The following is a 14,866-nucleotide window of genomic DNA, read 5'->3' as shown; positions in this document are numbered from 1 at the left end:
TTTTGTTATGTCTTTAGGGATAGTTATGTTCTTTTGTCATTTCTAATCACATGTTAACTTTTCAGTGTGAAATCTGCATTTTCTTTTCTTTTTTTTTTTTTTTTTTTGAGACGGAGTCTCGCTCTGTCACCCAGGCTGGAGTGCAGTGGCGTGATCTCGGCTCACTGCAATCTCCGCCTCCTCGGTTCACACCGTTCTCCTGCCTCAGCCTCCCTAATAGCTAGGACTACAGGCGTCCGCCACCATGCGCCCAGCTAATTTTTTGTATTTTTAGTAGAGACGGGGTTTCACCGTGTTAGCCAGGATGGTCTCGATCTCCTGACCTTGTGATCTGCCCGGCTTGGCCTCCCAGAGTGCTGAGATTAGAGGCGTGAGCCACCGCACCTGGCCTGAAATTTGCATTTGATGTTATCTTTTGATGTTCCATGTTATTTTTAATATCTTCTATTTCTCTCATATTCATGTTTTCTTTACATTCTTGTGCATATGAGGCATACTTATAATAGCTGGATTATTGGATTATGCCCAGTAGTTAAGTTGTGAATCATTATTGTTCAGTTGAGACTTACTTATTTTTTCATACAGAGTCACTCTCAGGATAAGTTGAGACTTATTTGTCAGGTCTTTCAGGGATGGTCTAGAATAGCATTTGTTCTGTGGCTCATTTAGCCCTGCTCATAAAGGTGTGTCTCACTCTGGTCTCTACTGAATGTGTTACATAGTCATTGAGGTCTTGCCACTCTGGCTAGAGACAATACAGTTGGCTAGAGACAATACAGTTGATTCGCAGCTTTCTGTGAGCTGTGGGAATTGTTCTTCTGTAATTGCTCTCTCCCTGGAAGTTGTTCTTGTTCAGTCTTCTGGGATTTCACATCACACATGTGCAGATTGGTATTCAGTTGAAACTCAAGGGTATCCCTGTGCAGATTTCTGGAGCTCTTTCTCTGAATACCTCTCTTCTCTTGGGTACTTTGTCCCACAAATTCTAGTCTTCTTGACTAGTCTAGCCACCTGAACCTATGATTTCTGTCTTCTCATTTCAGCTCTCATTTTGGGTTCCTCTCTCTCTGTGTGGTAGTTTCTAAATTAACGCCAGGCAGAAAGCCTGTGCCATGGTAGGGGTCGCCATGTTTCTTTCCCTTTGTTCCCTTCACCGTACCTGTTGCCCAGTGTCTGATAATAAGGTTGTTTCTTATATTTGTCTGGTTTCCTAGTTGTTTGGGCTGGAGGGTAATTTTGACCTGTCTTACTCCCATGTGGCTTTATGTAGAAGTCTCCTGTGTTACTTTAGGAACACAAGTTGGTTTCAGACTCTGAGATTAATATGGAACATAAAGTTTTGGGAGAAAATTTTCTCAAAGTTAGTTGTATTCTTTTACTTCACATTTCTTGGTAATAAAGTGAAGTGAAGAACACTGAAATGAAAGGGTTACTAGGAAAAAGAGGGGAATGAAGAAAACCCAAAGAAGGATTAAAATAAATAATCTTCATGTTGTCATTTGTAATTAGACTTCAAACTTTTATTAAAAACTGAAACTGAAAATATCTGACTCAATATGGAAATATAAAACATATCTATTTTGCTGTTTAAATATGAAAGTTGGCAACTGATAGGGTTTTGAAGAGTATGACCATTATCTTTGCATTCAGAATATAGTGTTTGATTAGTCAGAAAAGTCACATGGCAGAAGCCAATGAGCAGCAATAAGAAGGACACCAATGAAATAAAGGAAATTTGAAAATGACATGATGTCAATAAGTTGGTCCATTGTCCAGAAGGAAAGGAATTCTGATGAATTGATCAACGTAAAAAGCATGTCTTCCTAGTGCCAAAACCAAGAATAGAAATCAGGAGAAAAATTTGAAAAGCAAAAATTAAAATCAAAATTATTTTTTAAGGAGTAAGTAGGGCAATGCAGATAACCGATATGTTGATAGAGATTATAAACTAGACAGAATGAGCTTGAAATAAAGCCAGTTGTGCCAAAACAAACAATAGTATAGACAGTGATGGTCAAGATAGTGGAGAAAAAACTCAGAGTGGAGCAAAACATGGGTCTGAGAGATTAAGTTAAAAAGTCAGCTAAACCATACGATTTCCAGTTTCTTTAAAAATGGATGTTTGTGATTATGAAAAATCACAAAGGAAAGATGAAAAGTAAACTCTGCCTCCATAATAGCATGTGAATTATTTTCTCATTCTCTATCTTCGTTGAAGCAGCCATGTTAGGACTGTTTCGAGGGTTTCTAGTCTCCCAGTCCCTAGTTCTTGTATTGGTCTACAGGTTTCTAAACAAAAAGTGATCCTATTAAAAAAAAATTCTTAGACCTCATGCTTTCTTATCCCCTACCGCTCACTCTGCCCCAGCCACCGTATATCCTTCTTGTCCCTCTAACCCCCTTCGCTTGCTCTCATCTCAAGAATTTTGCATTTGCTGTTCCTTCTACTGCAGTGCTTTTCTCCCAGATATCTGTGTGGTTTGCTTCATTTTCAGTTCTGTGCTGAAGTGGCTCCTTATAAAATTTTATTTTAAAACATTTATAAGTCTGTTATTTAAAATAGCTAGTCCCTTTTTCTTTGCTTTCTTTTGTTGGACGTTATATGTGTAATACTTGTTTACTGTTGTCTGTTCTCACTAGAATGTAGTTTTGTGAAGGGAGGGATTTTGTTTATTTCTGTATCCACTATGTTTGAACAGAGTCAGACACAAAGGAAGACTGATGGGGTAATCTAGTAATGCTTGCTCAATGTGTTGTCCAAATACTTGTTTAAATGCTTCAAACTATAATGTTTCATCTCTCAGTTTCTGAGAGTAGGATGTTAATATCTCTCTAATGATTAGTTATCAATTTCTCTTTGTTCTGTAAATGTTTGCTTTATATAGTCTGAAGTTCTCATGTTATCCAAGTAAATTAATTTTTTATCATTATGACAGTTTAAGCCATTTATGTTTACTGTGAAAATTCATATTTATATTTATCTTTTTATGTTATTTTCTATGTACCATTTGTTTTCATTCCTTTTCTGCCTGCTGTTGGATTGATCACATTTTCTCATCCCTTCTTTCCACTTTATTTTAATGTTTTCTATCAAATTTAAAAACAACTACTTAATAAATTCTTTTTTTTTTTTTTTGAGGCGGAATTTCTCTCTTGTTCTGCCTTCTTTCCCCTCTCCCCCTGTGAAGTTTGAAGTGATGCTATTTTGACTGCTTGACTTGTTATGTAACATTAGCAACTTTCTAATATTGAATCATTCCTGGCATTCTGATTATATTCAATAGGATTGTTCTCAGTTTCTATTTTCATTCATAGTTTTTGACAGTGTTGGAATTCTGAGTCAGGTATTTCCTTTTTTTAAATTTTTGGTTAAGACTGACTTTTTGATAGTTTTTAGTAATTTAATTATAAAACGATTTAGGCTTTGATTACTTTAATTTTTTTTTTTGAGATGGAATTCCACCCTTGTTGCCCAGGCTGGAGTGCAGTGGTGCAATCTCAGCTCACCGCAACTTCTGCCTCCCAGGTTCAAGCAATTCTCCTGCCTCAGCCTCTTGAGCAGCTGGGATTACAGGCATGTGCCACCATGCCCAGCTAATTTTTCTTTTTGTTTTTATATTGTTTTTAGTAGTGACAGGGTTTTTCCATGTTGGTCAGGCTGGTCTCGAACTCCCTACCTCAGGTGATCCGCCCGCCTCGGCCTCGCAAAGTGCTGAGATTACAGGTGTGAGCCACTACGCCTGGCTGGTCACTTTAATTTTTAATATATTTTTATGTTATAGCTCCTTCATGGTTTAGGTTGGTTAACTTTTTTTTTTTTTTGAGACAGAGTTTCACTCTTGTTTCCCAGGCTGGAGTGCAATGGTGTGATCTCGGCTCACTGCAACTTCTGCCTACTGGGTTCAAGCGATTCTCCTGCCTCAGCCTCCCGAGTAGCTGGGATTACAGATGTGTGCCAACATGTCCAGCTAATTTTTGTATTTTTAGTAGAGACAAGGTTTCGCCATGTTGGCCAGACTGGTCTTGAACTCCTTACCTCAGGTGATCCTCCCACCTCGGCCTCCCAAAGTGCTAGGATTACAGGCGTGAGTCACCGCGCCTGGCCTAGGTTGGTTAACTTTTTTATGAGAACGAGACTTAAATAGATTTCTTATTGTTTAAAACACAGTTCTTTGTTTTATTCTTTTTTCATATTATTCTTTTATTTCGTACTGTTCCCCCCCCCCCCCGCCCCTTTTTTTGTTTGTGTGTTTGAGACAGAGTTTCACTCCGTCGCCCAGGCTGGAGTGCATTGGCACGATATCAGCTCACTGCAACCTCCATCTGTCAGGTTCAAGCGATTCTCATGCCTCAGCCTCCCAAGTAGATGGGATTACAGGCACACGCCACAACGCCCGGCTAAGTTTTGTATTTTTAGTAGAGATGGAGTTTCACCATGTTGGCCAGGCCGGTTGTGAGCTCCTGACCTCAGGTGATGCATCTGCCTCAGCCTCCCAAAGTGCTGGGATTACAGATGTGAGCCACCACAGCCGGCTGTTTTTCACTTTTTAAATGTTTTATGTCTTTCAATTAAATACTGAGTTGATTTGTATTTTTTCTTTCTATTTCCTCCCTCCCTTCCTTGTTTTTTTTTCTTTAGCTGGAATTACTGGCACGCCACCATGCTTGCCTAATTTTTGCATTTTTTTGGTAGAGATGGGTTTTCGCCATGATGGCCAGGCTGGTCTTGAACTGTTGCACTCAAATGATCCACCTACCTCGACCCTCCAAAGTGCTGGAATTACAGGTGTGAGCCACCCTACCCAGCCTTTTTCTTTTAAAGCATTTAAAATACTGTGAAATAATTTAAAACACTGAAATTATCTGAGTACTGCTTTGTCAGTTTCCAAGTTTTTATGTGTAATATCTTGTTGCTCTTATGTGTTATTAATTTTTCTTTTACTCATTTCTATACCGTATTTAGGACAATTCAAAGAATTTAAAGGCATTAGTTTTTTTTTTCAATTGCTTTGTGGCAGGAATCTCACCTTACTGTGACTCTTACTTTTATTTTGCTTTCCTGAAGTGTTTATAAATTAAGTGTTATTATAATTGTAAGGTGGACATGACTATAATCGTGCTTAATTTTTAAAATTTTGTTTTTTAGTCATCTGCATCACAGTCACCAAAAGCACCTTTTACAAAGCTTTTAAAAATACATATGTCTGGTCATTTTGCATCAACTTTATTAAATGTAGGAGTTAAACCTGGTATGTGAACTTTGTAAAGAACCCATTATATTGTTAAAAGCCACTACTGTAGACAGAGGGAGACATCAGAAGGTTACGTAAAAGAGGGGCAAAACCAGAGTGAGGAATACTTCAGTGAATTATGAGGACACAATTATATTCATGTGGGTCTGTCCTCACGTTTAGAGTATAAGGAAGTGCTGGATTTAAGGGAGAAAATGACTAAACTCTGATATTTTCTACTTGATTTGGTAAAATGCTGGAAAAATGCCCAAAATTATTTATTTTGTATACTTCAAATTGTGCTTTATGTTGAATATAAGTCTAAGCCTTAAAATTTAACATTTAACTCTATGTGCTTTTTTTTTTTTTTTTTCCTGTAGACCTCGAAGTAGGGGGAAAACTGCAGTGGAAGATGAGGACAGCATGGATGGGCTGGAGACAACAGAAACCGAAACGATTGTGGAAACAGGTATCAGAACTCAAGAATTTATAAGAATGTATATGATACTTTGCATATGTCTATATACTGCATGTAGCATTTGTATAACAATATTCTGTTTTAAGCATTTGTTTTTATACTGAACTCTAAGTTTCCCATCTGCCTAAATAGTTTTGATAATTAATGACAAAGTGAAAAAACTGAGCTATCTCTCTTTTTTCCCTAAGCCCTGGTTTAGTATAATTATTTTATATCTGAAGATAAATGTTTTATCAAGGAAATAAAGACTGGGAGAAACAGTAATCCAGGCTGTTAGTGTGATCGCTCATAGTCTATTCTGGCCTATGAACCATCTAGTGTTTGTTTAAAGCTTATTTTGTTAATATGTGTTTTGAAAAAAGTAGTATGTTTCATTATGGAATTAATATTGTGAAAGGCTAGGCCAAACTAGACCAAATAGTTTCTGGTCTGTTGGACTGTTAGGGTGCCCTTAAATAAGCTGTTGTATGTTGTGCATCTGCAAAAGGTAGCTAGAGTTGGTTGCCCAAGGCAATTTCCAAAATTTTCAGGTCAGTGGTAAGTTATCAAAGGGACTAGGATTCATATTGTATTTAGAGGATACCTGTAGGAGATAGTCTCTCATTGGTAAAGTTTTCAATAGTTGTTAGATAGAGTTTAGACACAGTGATAGGCTTTCTCTCTGAAGTTGAATATCATCTTGATGCTTACAGAATATACAGTTAAGAGATGAGAAAAATTAAAAATTGTTACAGATTTTAAAATACATTTTTCCAGAAATCCTTACGGTTGTCAGATGTGTTGCTATTATATAGGTATAATTCTTGGAAAGCCTTCAAATAATCTATAGTTTCTTTCTTTCCAATAAGGTCTAGTTAGAGTAACAAAATGATGCTTGGAAGTTCAGAATACTAAATTTCACCCTTTTGTGCACATTCATTAATTACTATATTACTTTAGACTGTTAATTCTTTTTCATATGATTTTTTTTTTCTGTACTATATATTGTTACTTTTAATAGTGAAAAGTCTTTTTGAAGCTTTAGTTTTTGTTTTTTTTTTTTTTTTTAAGACAAGAGTCTTGCTCTGTTGCCCAGGCTGGAGTGTAGTGGCCTGATCTCAGCTCACTGCAAGCTCTGCCTCCTGGATTCACAGGTTCATGCCATTCTCCTGCTTCAGCCTCCTGAATAGCTGGGACTACAGGCGCCTGCTACCACACCCAGCTAATTTTTTGTATCTTTAGTAGAGACGGGGTTTCACTGTGTTAGCCAGGATGGTCTCGATCTCCTGACCTCATGATCCGCCCACCTCAACCTCCCAAAGTGCTGGGATTACAGGTGTGAGCCACTGCACCTGGCCTATTGTTGTTATTTTTGAGACAGTCTTGCTCTGTCTCCCAGGCTGGACTACAGTGGTGTGATCTCGGCTCACTGCAACCTCCACCCCCCGGGTTCATGCAGTTCTCCCTGCCTCAGCCTCCCAAGTAGCTGGGATTATAGGCATGCATCACCATGCCTGGATAACTTTCATATTTTTAGTAGAGACGGGGTTTTGCCATGTTGGCCAGGCTGGTCTTGAACTCCTGACCTCAGGTGATCCACCCGCCTCCTAAAGTGCTGGGATTACAGGTATGAGCCACTGTGTCTGGCTCCGATTATTATTATTGCTATTATTATTATTATTATTCTTTTTGAGATGGAGTCTCACTCTTGTCTCCCAGGCTGGAGTGCAGTGGTGCGATCTCGGCTGCAACCTCTGTCTCCCGGGTTCCAGCAATTCTCCTGCCTCAGTTTCCCTCCTGGGCTGGGACTATAGGCAGACGCCACCACGCCTGGCTAATTTTTGTATTTTTTAGTAGAGACGGGGTTTCACCATATTGGCCAGGCTGGTCTTGAACTCCTGACCTCGCGATCCACCTGCCTTAGCCTCCCAAAGTGCTGAGATTACAGGCCTGAGCCACTGCGCCCCACCTGATTATTTTTTTTTTTAATTTTGTTTTTTTGAGACCGAGTTTCGCCCATTGTTCCCCAGGCTGGAGTGCAGTGGTGTGATCTTGGCTCACTGCAACTTCCGCCTCCCAGGTTCAGGTGATTCTCCTGTCTCAGACTTCCGAGCAGCTGGGATTACCCGCCACCACGCCCGGCTAATTTTTGTATTTTTGGTAGACAGAGGGTTCGCCAGGCTGGCCTCAAACTCCTGACCTCAGGTGATCTGCCCACCTTGGTCTCCCAAAATGCTAGGATTACAGGCGTGAGCCACTGCGCCCGGCCCTTTGATTATTGAAGATGATTATTTCACCACCTTTTCTTTTCTCCTGAAACTTCCAACACTCCTTCTCATTTTTGATTCTTTATTGATGATCTTGCTTATTTCAGTGAAAAAATAAAAAATATAGAACAATTAGAAAAGAAGTTCCATATTCATCTACCATCAAATCTATTTTCTTGCTTTCATCCCTACCTGTATATTGTAGTTCTGTCCCGGTAAAATGGAATAAAGACTGTCTGCGGATAAGGCCAGCTCCTCTGCTTGTGTCTTACATTGTGTCCCCTCTCATGTATTACGGACTTTGGTTCTGCAGTTGTCCTTGCTTTTCTGCATCAGTAACTTTTCCCTCTCTGTGATTTATTTTATTAGCGTAAGGGGGGTGCTGCAGAATCACCCCCTTTCAACATAAATAGTCTCTCTCTTGATCCGACATCCCCTTTTAGGTACTATACAGCTTCTTTGCTCCATCATAGCAAAAATCCTTGAGTTATTTATACCTATGATTACTACTTATTTTTCACCATTTTCTCATGAACCCACTCTAATCAAGCTTTCTTCCTCCCATTCTACTAAAATTATTCTTGTCAATGTCATGATCTCATATTGCCCAAACCAGCTTTTAGTCTTCATCCTCCTTAACCTTTCAGGATCATTTCACACAGCTAACCACTCTCAGGAGTGAAACTTTTTTTTTAAACTTGACTTTCAGGTCACTGCATTGTCTTGTTTTTTTTTTGTTTGTTTTTGTTTTGTTTTGTTTTTTTCCTACTCCTCCTTCATTGGTTTTTCCTCATTCTCTTCGCTCATCTTCTTATGTATTAGGTGGTCTTATTCAGTTTAATGGCTTATTATCTATTTTTGTGCTATTATTATGTTATCTAAATGCTATTGACTCTAAAATTACGTCACCAGCTCTTTCTTGCTTTGAACACAACCTGTATCTTTCAGCTTGTTTCTTAACAACTCTTCTTAGATGTCTGAAGAGGATCTTGTATTTAATGTGTCCTCTTTGGAAATTGTTCTTGTTAGCCTGAAACCCTCTCTTCCAATGTTACCACCTCTGGTATATTGCCACTGTATATTGTTCAGGCTTAAAAAGATGGAGTCTTTCTTGATTTCACGTTTTCACATTTTACATTTTAGACAGTCACATTTTAGACATTCACATTTCACATTTTCACATTTTAGACATCCAGCCCACTGGAGGGCTTTACCTACCCAGTATATCCTGGATTCAATTACTTTGACTCCTCCACTGCTGTTATTCCAGAACTTCACACTACCATTCCACTGGACTGCTGCAGTAGCTTCGTAACTGGTCTTGTTCCTTTCCTTTTCATTCCATTCTACTCTTGTCCCACACATAGTAGCGAGAGTGATCCTTCCAATTCAAAGTGAGAGCCTTTTACTTCCCTCTGTCAACCATCCAAAGACTCCAGTGATATTTAGAATAAAATTCAAAGTTCATACAGTACCATTGTTTTCAGGCTCCATTGATCTGACTTTGGCTACCTGTATAACCATATCTTATGTTCCCTTGTTCACTGGGCTCCATCCTTACTGGCCTCCTGGCTTTTCCTGGAGCCCACCAAACATACTCCTTTCTCAGACATTTGCACTTTTTGTCTTCTCTGCTTGGAAAAATTCTTTCTCAGATATTCATACAGCTTATTCCCTTACTTCAGTCAAGTCTCTACTCAGTTACAGTTTTCCCGGAGACCTTTCCTGACAAACTTGTCTAAAAAGTAACACTTGTCACTTTGTCTTCTCCTGCTTTATTTTTCTCCTAGTACTTAACAGATAGGACATTTAATTCTATATTGGCTTATTGTATGCTTTCCACACTAGAATGTAAGCTTTATGAAGTCAGGGGATTTGTCTTGTTAACTCATTTATCCCCAGCACCAAGAATACTTCTAGGGATATGGGAGGAATTGGATTCACTAAGTGAAGCAGTATTGTGTTCTTGAATTTTCTTTATGTTTTCTAAGCTACCTACTATTCTTGGAACATTACAAAAAAACTAAATTTCTGGCATATTTTTTTTCCTTACTTGAGAGTAGTAAGCCCCACAAATGGACACTCTTCTCATGCTGTCTCCTATGAGAGGTCAAGGCAAATACAGTTTAGAGAAATGTTTGAATAGGAGGAGAAAACCATTTTTTTTAAATCTGGCTTTACTAAAGTTAATAAAGCCAAGTGTATTAGTCTTTGTTTTGTCTTTGTCCTTGGAAAGGCCATTGTCCAGTTCTTTTAGGGAACATAGTGAACATAGGGCAAGGAGAACAGTGAAAGAAAGAATTACTGTTATAACCACTAATCTGCAAATAAACCTAGACAGAGTTCGTTCTATAAATTTCTAGTTCATTTAAAAGCACATTCAAGTTTGCTGCAAGGTTTTAACGTATGTATGTCTCAAGACCCCAGGGTTTATTTGAAGGTTCTCTTGTTACTGTAAATCCTGTGCCTTGACATGCTTACTTAATGATTTGTAGTAATATAAGGGTATTAGGCTGGGCGTGGTGGCTCACACCTGTATCCCTGGACCTTTGGGAGGCCTAGGTGGGTGGATTGCTTGAGCTCAGGAGTTGGAGACCAGCCTGGGCAACATGGCGAAAACCCGTCTCTACAAAAAAATACAAAAATTAGTTGGGTGTGATGGTTTGCACCTGTAGTCCTAGCTACTCAGGAGGCTGAGGTGGGAGGATCGCTTGAGCCCGGGAGACACCAGTTGCAGTGACCTGTAATCAGTCGCACCACTGTTCACCAGTCTGGGTGAAAGAGTGAGATCCTGTCTCAGAAAAAAGAAAAGAAAACTAATTAAAATCAATCTCCTACCATGGTGGGATGGGAATGAGTAAACTAGGAGTAGCCATTGGGAAAGTAATAAGAAACCTCCTTTGGTAATATTTTATGTTAAGAAAATTTCATCTTTATCTCAGCTCACTGCAACCTCCGCCTCCGGGGTTCAAGCAATTCTCTGCCGCAGCCTCCCGAGTAGCTGGGATTATAGGTGCCTACCACCACGCCCGGCTAATTTTTTTGTATTTTTAGTGCAGACTGGGTTTCACCATCTTGGCCAGGCTGGTCTTGAACTCCTGACCTCGTGATCCACCTGCCTTGGCATCCCAAAGTGCTGGGATTACGGGCATGAGCCACCGCACCCAGCTGAGAAAATTTGATCTTTTGTAGGTGGTGGCTGTTACCAGTCTCTGCGCATTTTTTATATGAGTAAAATCAACTTGAGTGAAGTGCTAGTTACTTGAAGAGAAGAGAAACTTTTTTTTTTTCTTGAGAATCACATAATCAGGTCTTTGCAAACTTGTTTTTGTTAATTATAATTAGCTAATTATAATTCAGTTAGTTATAATTAAACATTTTTCTCCTAGTGTTCAAGTTGTCATAGTTTGGCTCATGGGAGCCCCTTGTCAGCTGGCTTCCGAGTCCTTTTAAATAACATCTCAAAACTTTTCAGAGCTCTATGCTCTTTGGCAAAAGTTTTATTTTTCAGGCCCATTTAAAATTCTCCCTCCCCAAGGTATGAAATCAGCTACTCTCTAAGGACTTCTAGTTTTTTAGTGGAGAATAGTATTAGGGACAAAAATCTAGGCTCAAGGGATATTGGGGGAAATTCAGCCAGATATCGGGCAAAATTCACCCCCGATAATTCACGTAGGTTCTTTTCTATTTTCCCTAAGCTTCGGCCGGTTTGAGAAATAAAGGGACAGAGTACAAAAGAGAGAAATTTTAAAGCTGGGCGTCCGGGGGAGACATCACATGTCAGTAGGTTCCATGATGCCCCACAAGCCGCAAGACCAGCAAGTTTTTATTAGTGATTTTCAAAGGGGAGGGAGTGTACGAATAGGGTGTGGGTCACAGAGATCACGTGCTTCACAAGGTAATAGAATATCACTAGGCAAATGGAGGCAAGGCGAGATCACAGGACCACAGGACTTGGGCGAAATTAAAATTGCTAATGAAGTTTTGGGCACGCATTATAATTGATAACATCTTATCAGGAGACAGGGTTTGAGAGTAGACAACTGGTCTGACCAAAAATTTATTAGGCGGGAATTTCTTCGTCCTAATAAGCCTGGGAGCGCTATGGGAGACTGGGGCTTATTTCATCCCTACAGCTCGACCATAAAAGATGGCCGCACCCAAGGGGGCCATTTTAGAGGCCCACCCTCAGGGACACATTCTCTTTCTCAGGGATGTTTCTTGCTGAGAAAAAGAATTTAGCGATATTTCTTCCATTTGCTTTTGAAAGAAGAGAAATATGGCTCTGTTCTGCCCGGCTCACCAGCGGTCAGAGTTTAAGGTTATCTCTCTTTTTCCCTGAACATTGCTGTTAGCCTGTTCTTTTTTCAAGGTGCCCAGATTTCATATTGTTCAAACACACATGCTCTACAAACAATTTGTGCAGTTAACGCAGTCATCACAGGGTCCTGAGGCGACATGCATCCTCCTCAGCTTACGAAAATGATGGGATTAAGAGATTAAAGACAGGCATAGGAAATCACAAGGGTATTGACTGGGGAAGTGATAAGTGTCCATGAAATCTTCACAATTTATGTTCAGAGATTACAGTAAAGACAGGCGTAAGAAATTATAAAAGTATTATTTTGGGGATCTAATAAATGTCCATGAAATCTTCACAATTTATTTCTTCCGCCATGGCTTCAGCCGGTCCCTCTGGGGTCCGTGACTTCCCGCAACAAAGGGATGCATATTACAATTGTTTCTGTTGAGAATTAGTTATGTGAGTCCACTTTAGTCATATACTAGTACAGTCATGCACTGCATAATGACAGCAGATCACATGTATGACAGTAGTCCCATAAGATTATAATGGAGCTGAGAAATTTCTATCACCTCAATATGTCATAGCTGTCATGATGTCATAGCACAGCGCAAGATAGTGCATTACTCACGTTTGTGGTGATGCTGGTGTAAACAAACCCAGTGTACTCCCAATTATATGTACTATACAAAAGTATACTACATACCCTCTTGCACAGTACATAACTCTTGATAATAAGTGACTGTGTTACTGGTTTATGTATTTACTATACTATACTTTTTATCATTATTTTGGAGTGTACTCCTTTTCTTAAGCAAAAAAGTTAGCTGTAGAACAGCCTCAGGCAGAACCTTCAGGAGCTATATCAGAAGAAGGCATTGTTATCATACGAAATGACAGCTCCTTGTGTGTTATTGGCGCTGAAGACCTTCCAGTAGGACAAAATGTGGAGGTGGAAAGACAGTGATAGTGATGATCCTGACCCCGTGTAGGCCTGGGCTAAGTTTAAAACAAAAACAAAAACAGAAAAACAAAAGAAAAACCCTAAAACCAAAAAACTTACAGAATAAAGGTAGAAAGGAAGATTTTCTTTTGTGTAGATGTACGATGTGTGTTTTAAGCTGTGTTATTACAAGAGTCAAAAAGTTTAAAAAAGTTTATAAAGTAAAAATGTTACAGTAAGCTAAGGTTAATTTATTATTGAGCAAAGAAAAATAATATTTTAAAAATTTGGTGTAGCCTAAGTGTAGTGTTTATAAAGCCTACATTAGTGTATAGTAATGTTTGAGGCCTTTACATTCACTCAGTGACTCACCCAGAGCAACTTCTAGTCCCACAAGCGCCATTCATGGTAAGTTCTCTATGTAGGTGTACCATTTTTTGTGTTTTTACACTGTATTCTTACCATTGTTTCTATGTTTACATATGTTTAGGTACAAAAATACTTGACTGTTGTGTTATAGTTGCATACAGTAACATGCTGTACAGGTTTGTAGCCTAGAGTACTAGGCTATATCAAATAGCCTAGGTTTTTAGTAGGCTATACCATCTAGGTTTGTGTAACAGTGACAAAATTGCCTAATGACGCATATTTCAGAACATATCCCTGTTCTGAGAGGACTGTAATTACATAGATCTATACACACACTTACAAATGTGAGTTCACATCAATACATTTAGTTACTTCTAGCATAAGTTTTTAAAAATAGACTTTATTGTATTTATTTATTTATTTATTTTGAGACAGAGTTTCACTCTTCTTGCCTAAGCTGGAGTGCAATGGTGCAATCTTGGCTCACTGCAACTTCCGCCTCCTGGGTTCAAGCGATTCTCCTGCCTCAGCCTCCCGAGTAGCTGGATTACAGGCATGTGCCACCACGCCCAGCTAATTTTGTATTTTTAGCAGAAACGGGGTTTTCCATGTTGGTCAGGCTGGTCTTGAACTCCTGACCTCAGGTGATCCGCCCACCTCGGCTTCCCAAAGTGCTGGGATTATAGGTGTGAACCACTGCACCTGGCCAAAAATAGCCTTTATTTTTCAGAGCAATTTTAGGTTTGTAGCAAAATTGTGAGGAAGTTACTGAAATTTCCCATAAATCCCCTTCCCTCATACGTGCATAGCCTTCTTCATTATCGACGTCCTATACTAGAGTGGTACATTTGTCACAATTTTTTAAACCTACATTGACATATTATCCACAGTTTATAGTTTACATAAGGGTTCACTCTTGGTGTGCATTCTGTGGGTTTGGACAAAGGTATAATGACATGTATCTGTCATTATAGTATCATAGTCACTGCCCTAAAAATTCTCTGTGTTCCACCTATTAATCCCTCCCTCCTTGCTCCCTCCCTCCTTGCTAACCTATGGCATCCACTATTTTTACTGTCTCCATAGTTTTGCCTTTTCCAGGGTGTCAAATAGTTGGAATCATAAAGAATATATAGCCTTTTCAGACTGGCTTCTTTCACTTAATAATATGCATTTATGTTTCCTCCATGTCCTTTTCTTTTCTCTTTTCTTTTTTCTCTTTTCTTTTCTTTTCTTTTATTTTCTTTTCTCTCTTCTCTTCTCTTCTCTTCTCTTCTCTTCTCTTCTCTTCTCTTC

The 14,866-nt window shown here is 39.1% G+C and overlaps 1 protein-coding gene across 11 annotated transcripts in view; it reads left to right on the top strand.

Annotated features, from left to right (window-relative positions):
- The window catches only part of KMT2C (lysine methyltransferase 2C), a 312,192-nt gene that overhangs the window by 83,255 nt on the left and 214,071 nt on the right, over window positions 1-14,866 (top strand). For all 11 annotated transcript variants that reach the window (XM_058428262.1, XM_058428277.1, XM_058428284.1 and 8 more), the window contains exon 2: window positions 5,612-5,700. In XM_058428262.1, the coding sequence (XP_058284245.1) occupies window positions 5,655-5,700 (46 nt within the window). In that variant the 5' untranslated portion in view covers window positions 5,612-5,654. The remainder of the gene's footprint in view (window positions 1-5,611; window positions 5,701-14,866) is intronic.

The sequence above is a fragment of the Hylobates moloch genome, unplaced genomic scaffold (assembly GCF_009828535.3).
Source record: "Hylobates moloch isolate HMO894 unplaced genomic scaffold, HMol_V3 SCAFFOLD_1, whole genome shotgun sequence".
NCBI lineage: Eukaryota > Metazoa > Chordata > Mammalia > Primates > Hylobatidae > Hylobates > Hylobates moloch.
Note: the sequence above shows the minus strand (reverse complement) of the source record. Positions and strands in the feature narration are given on the sequence as shown.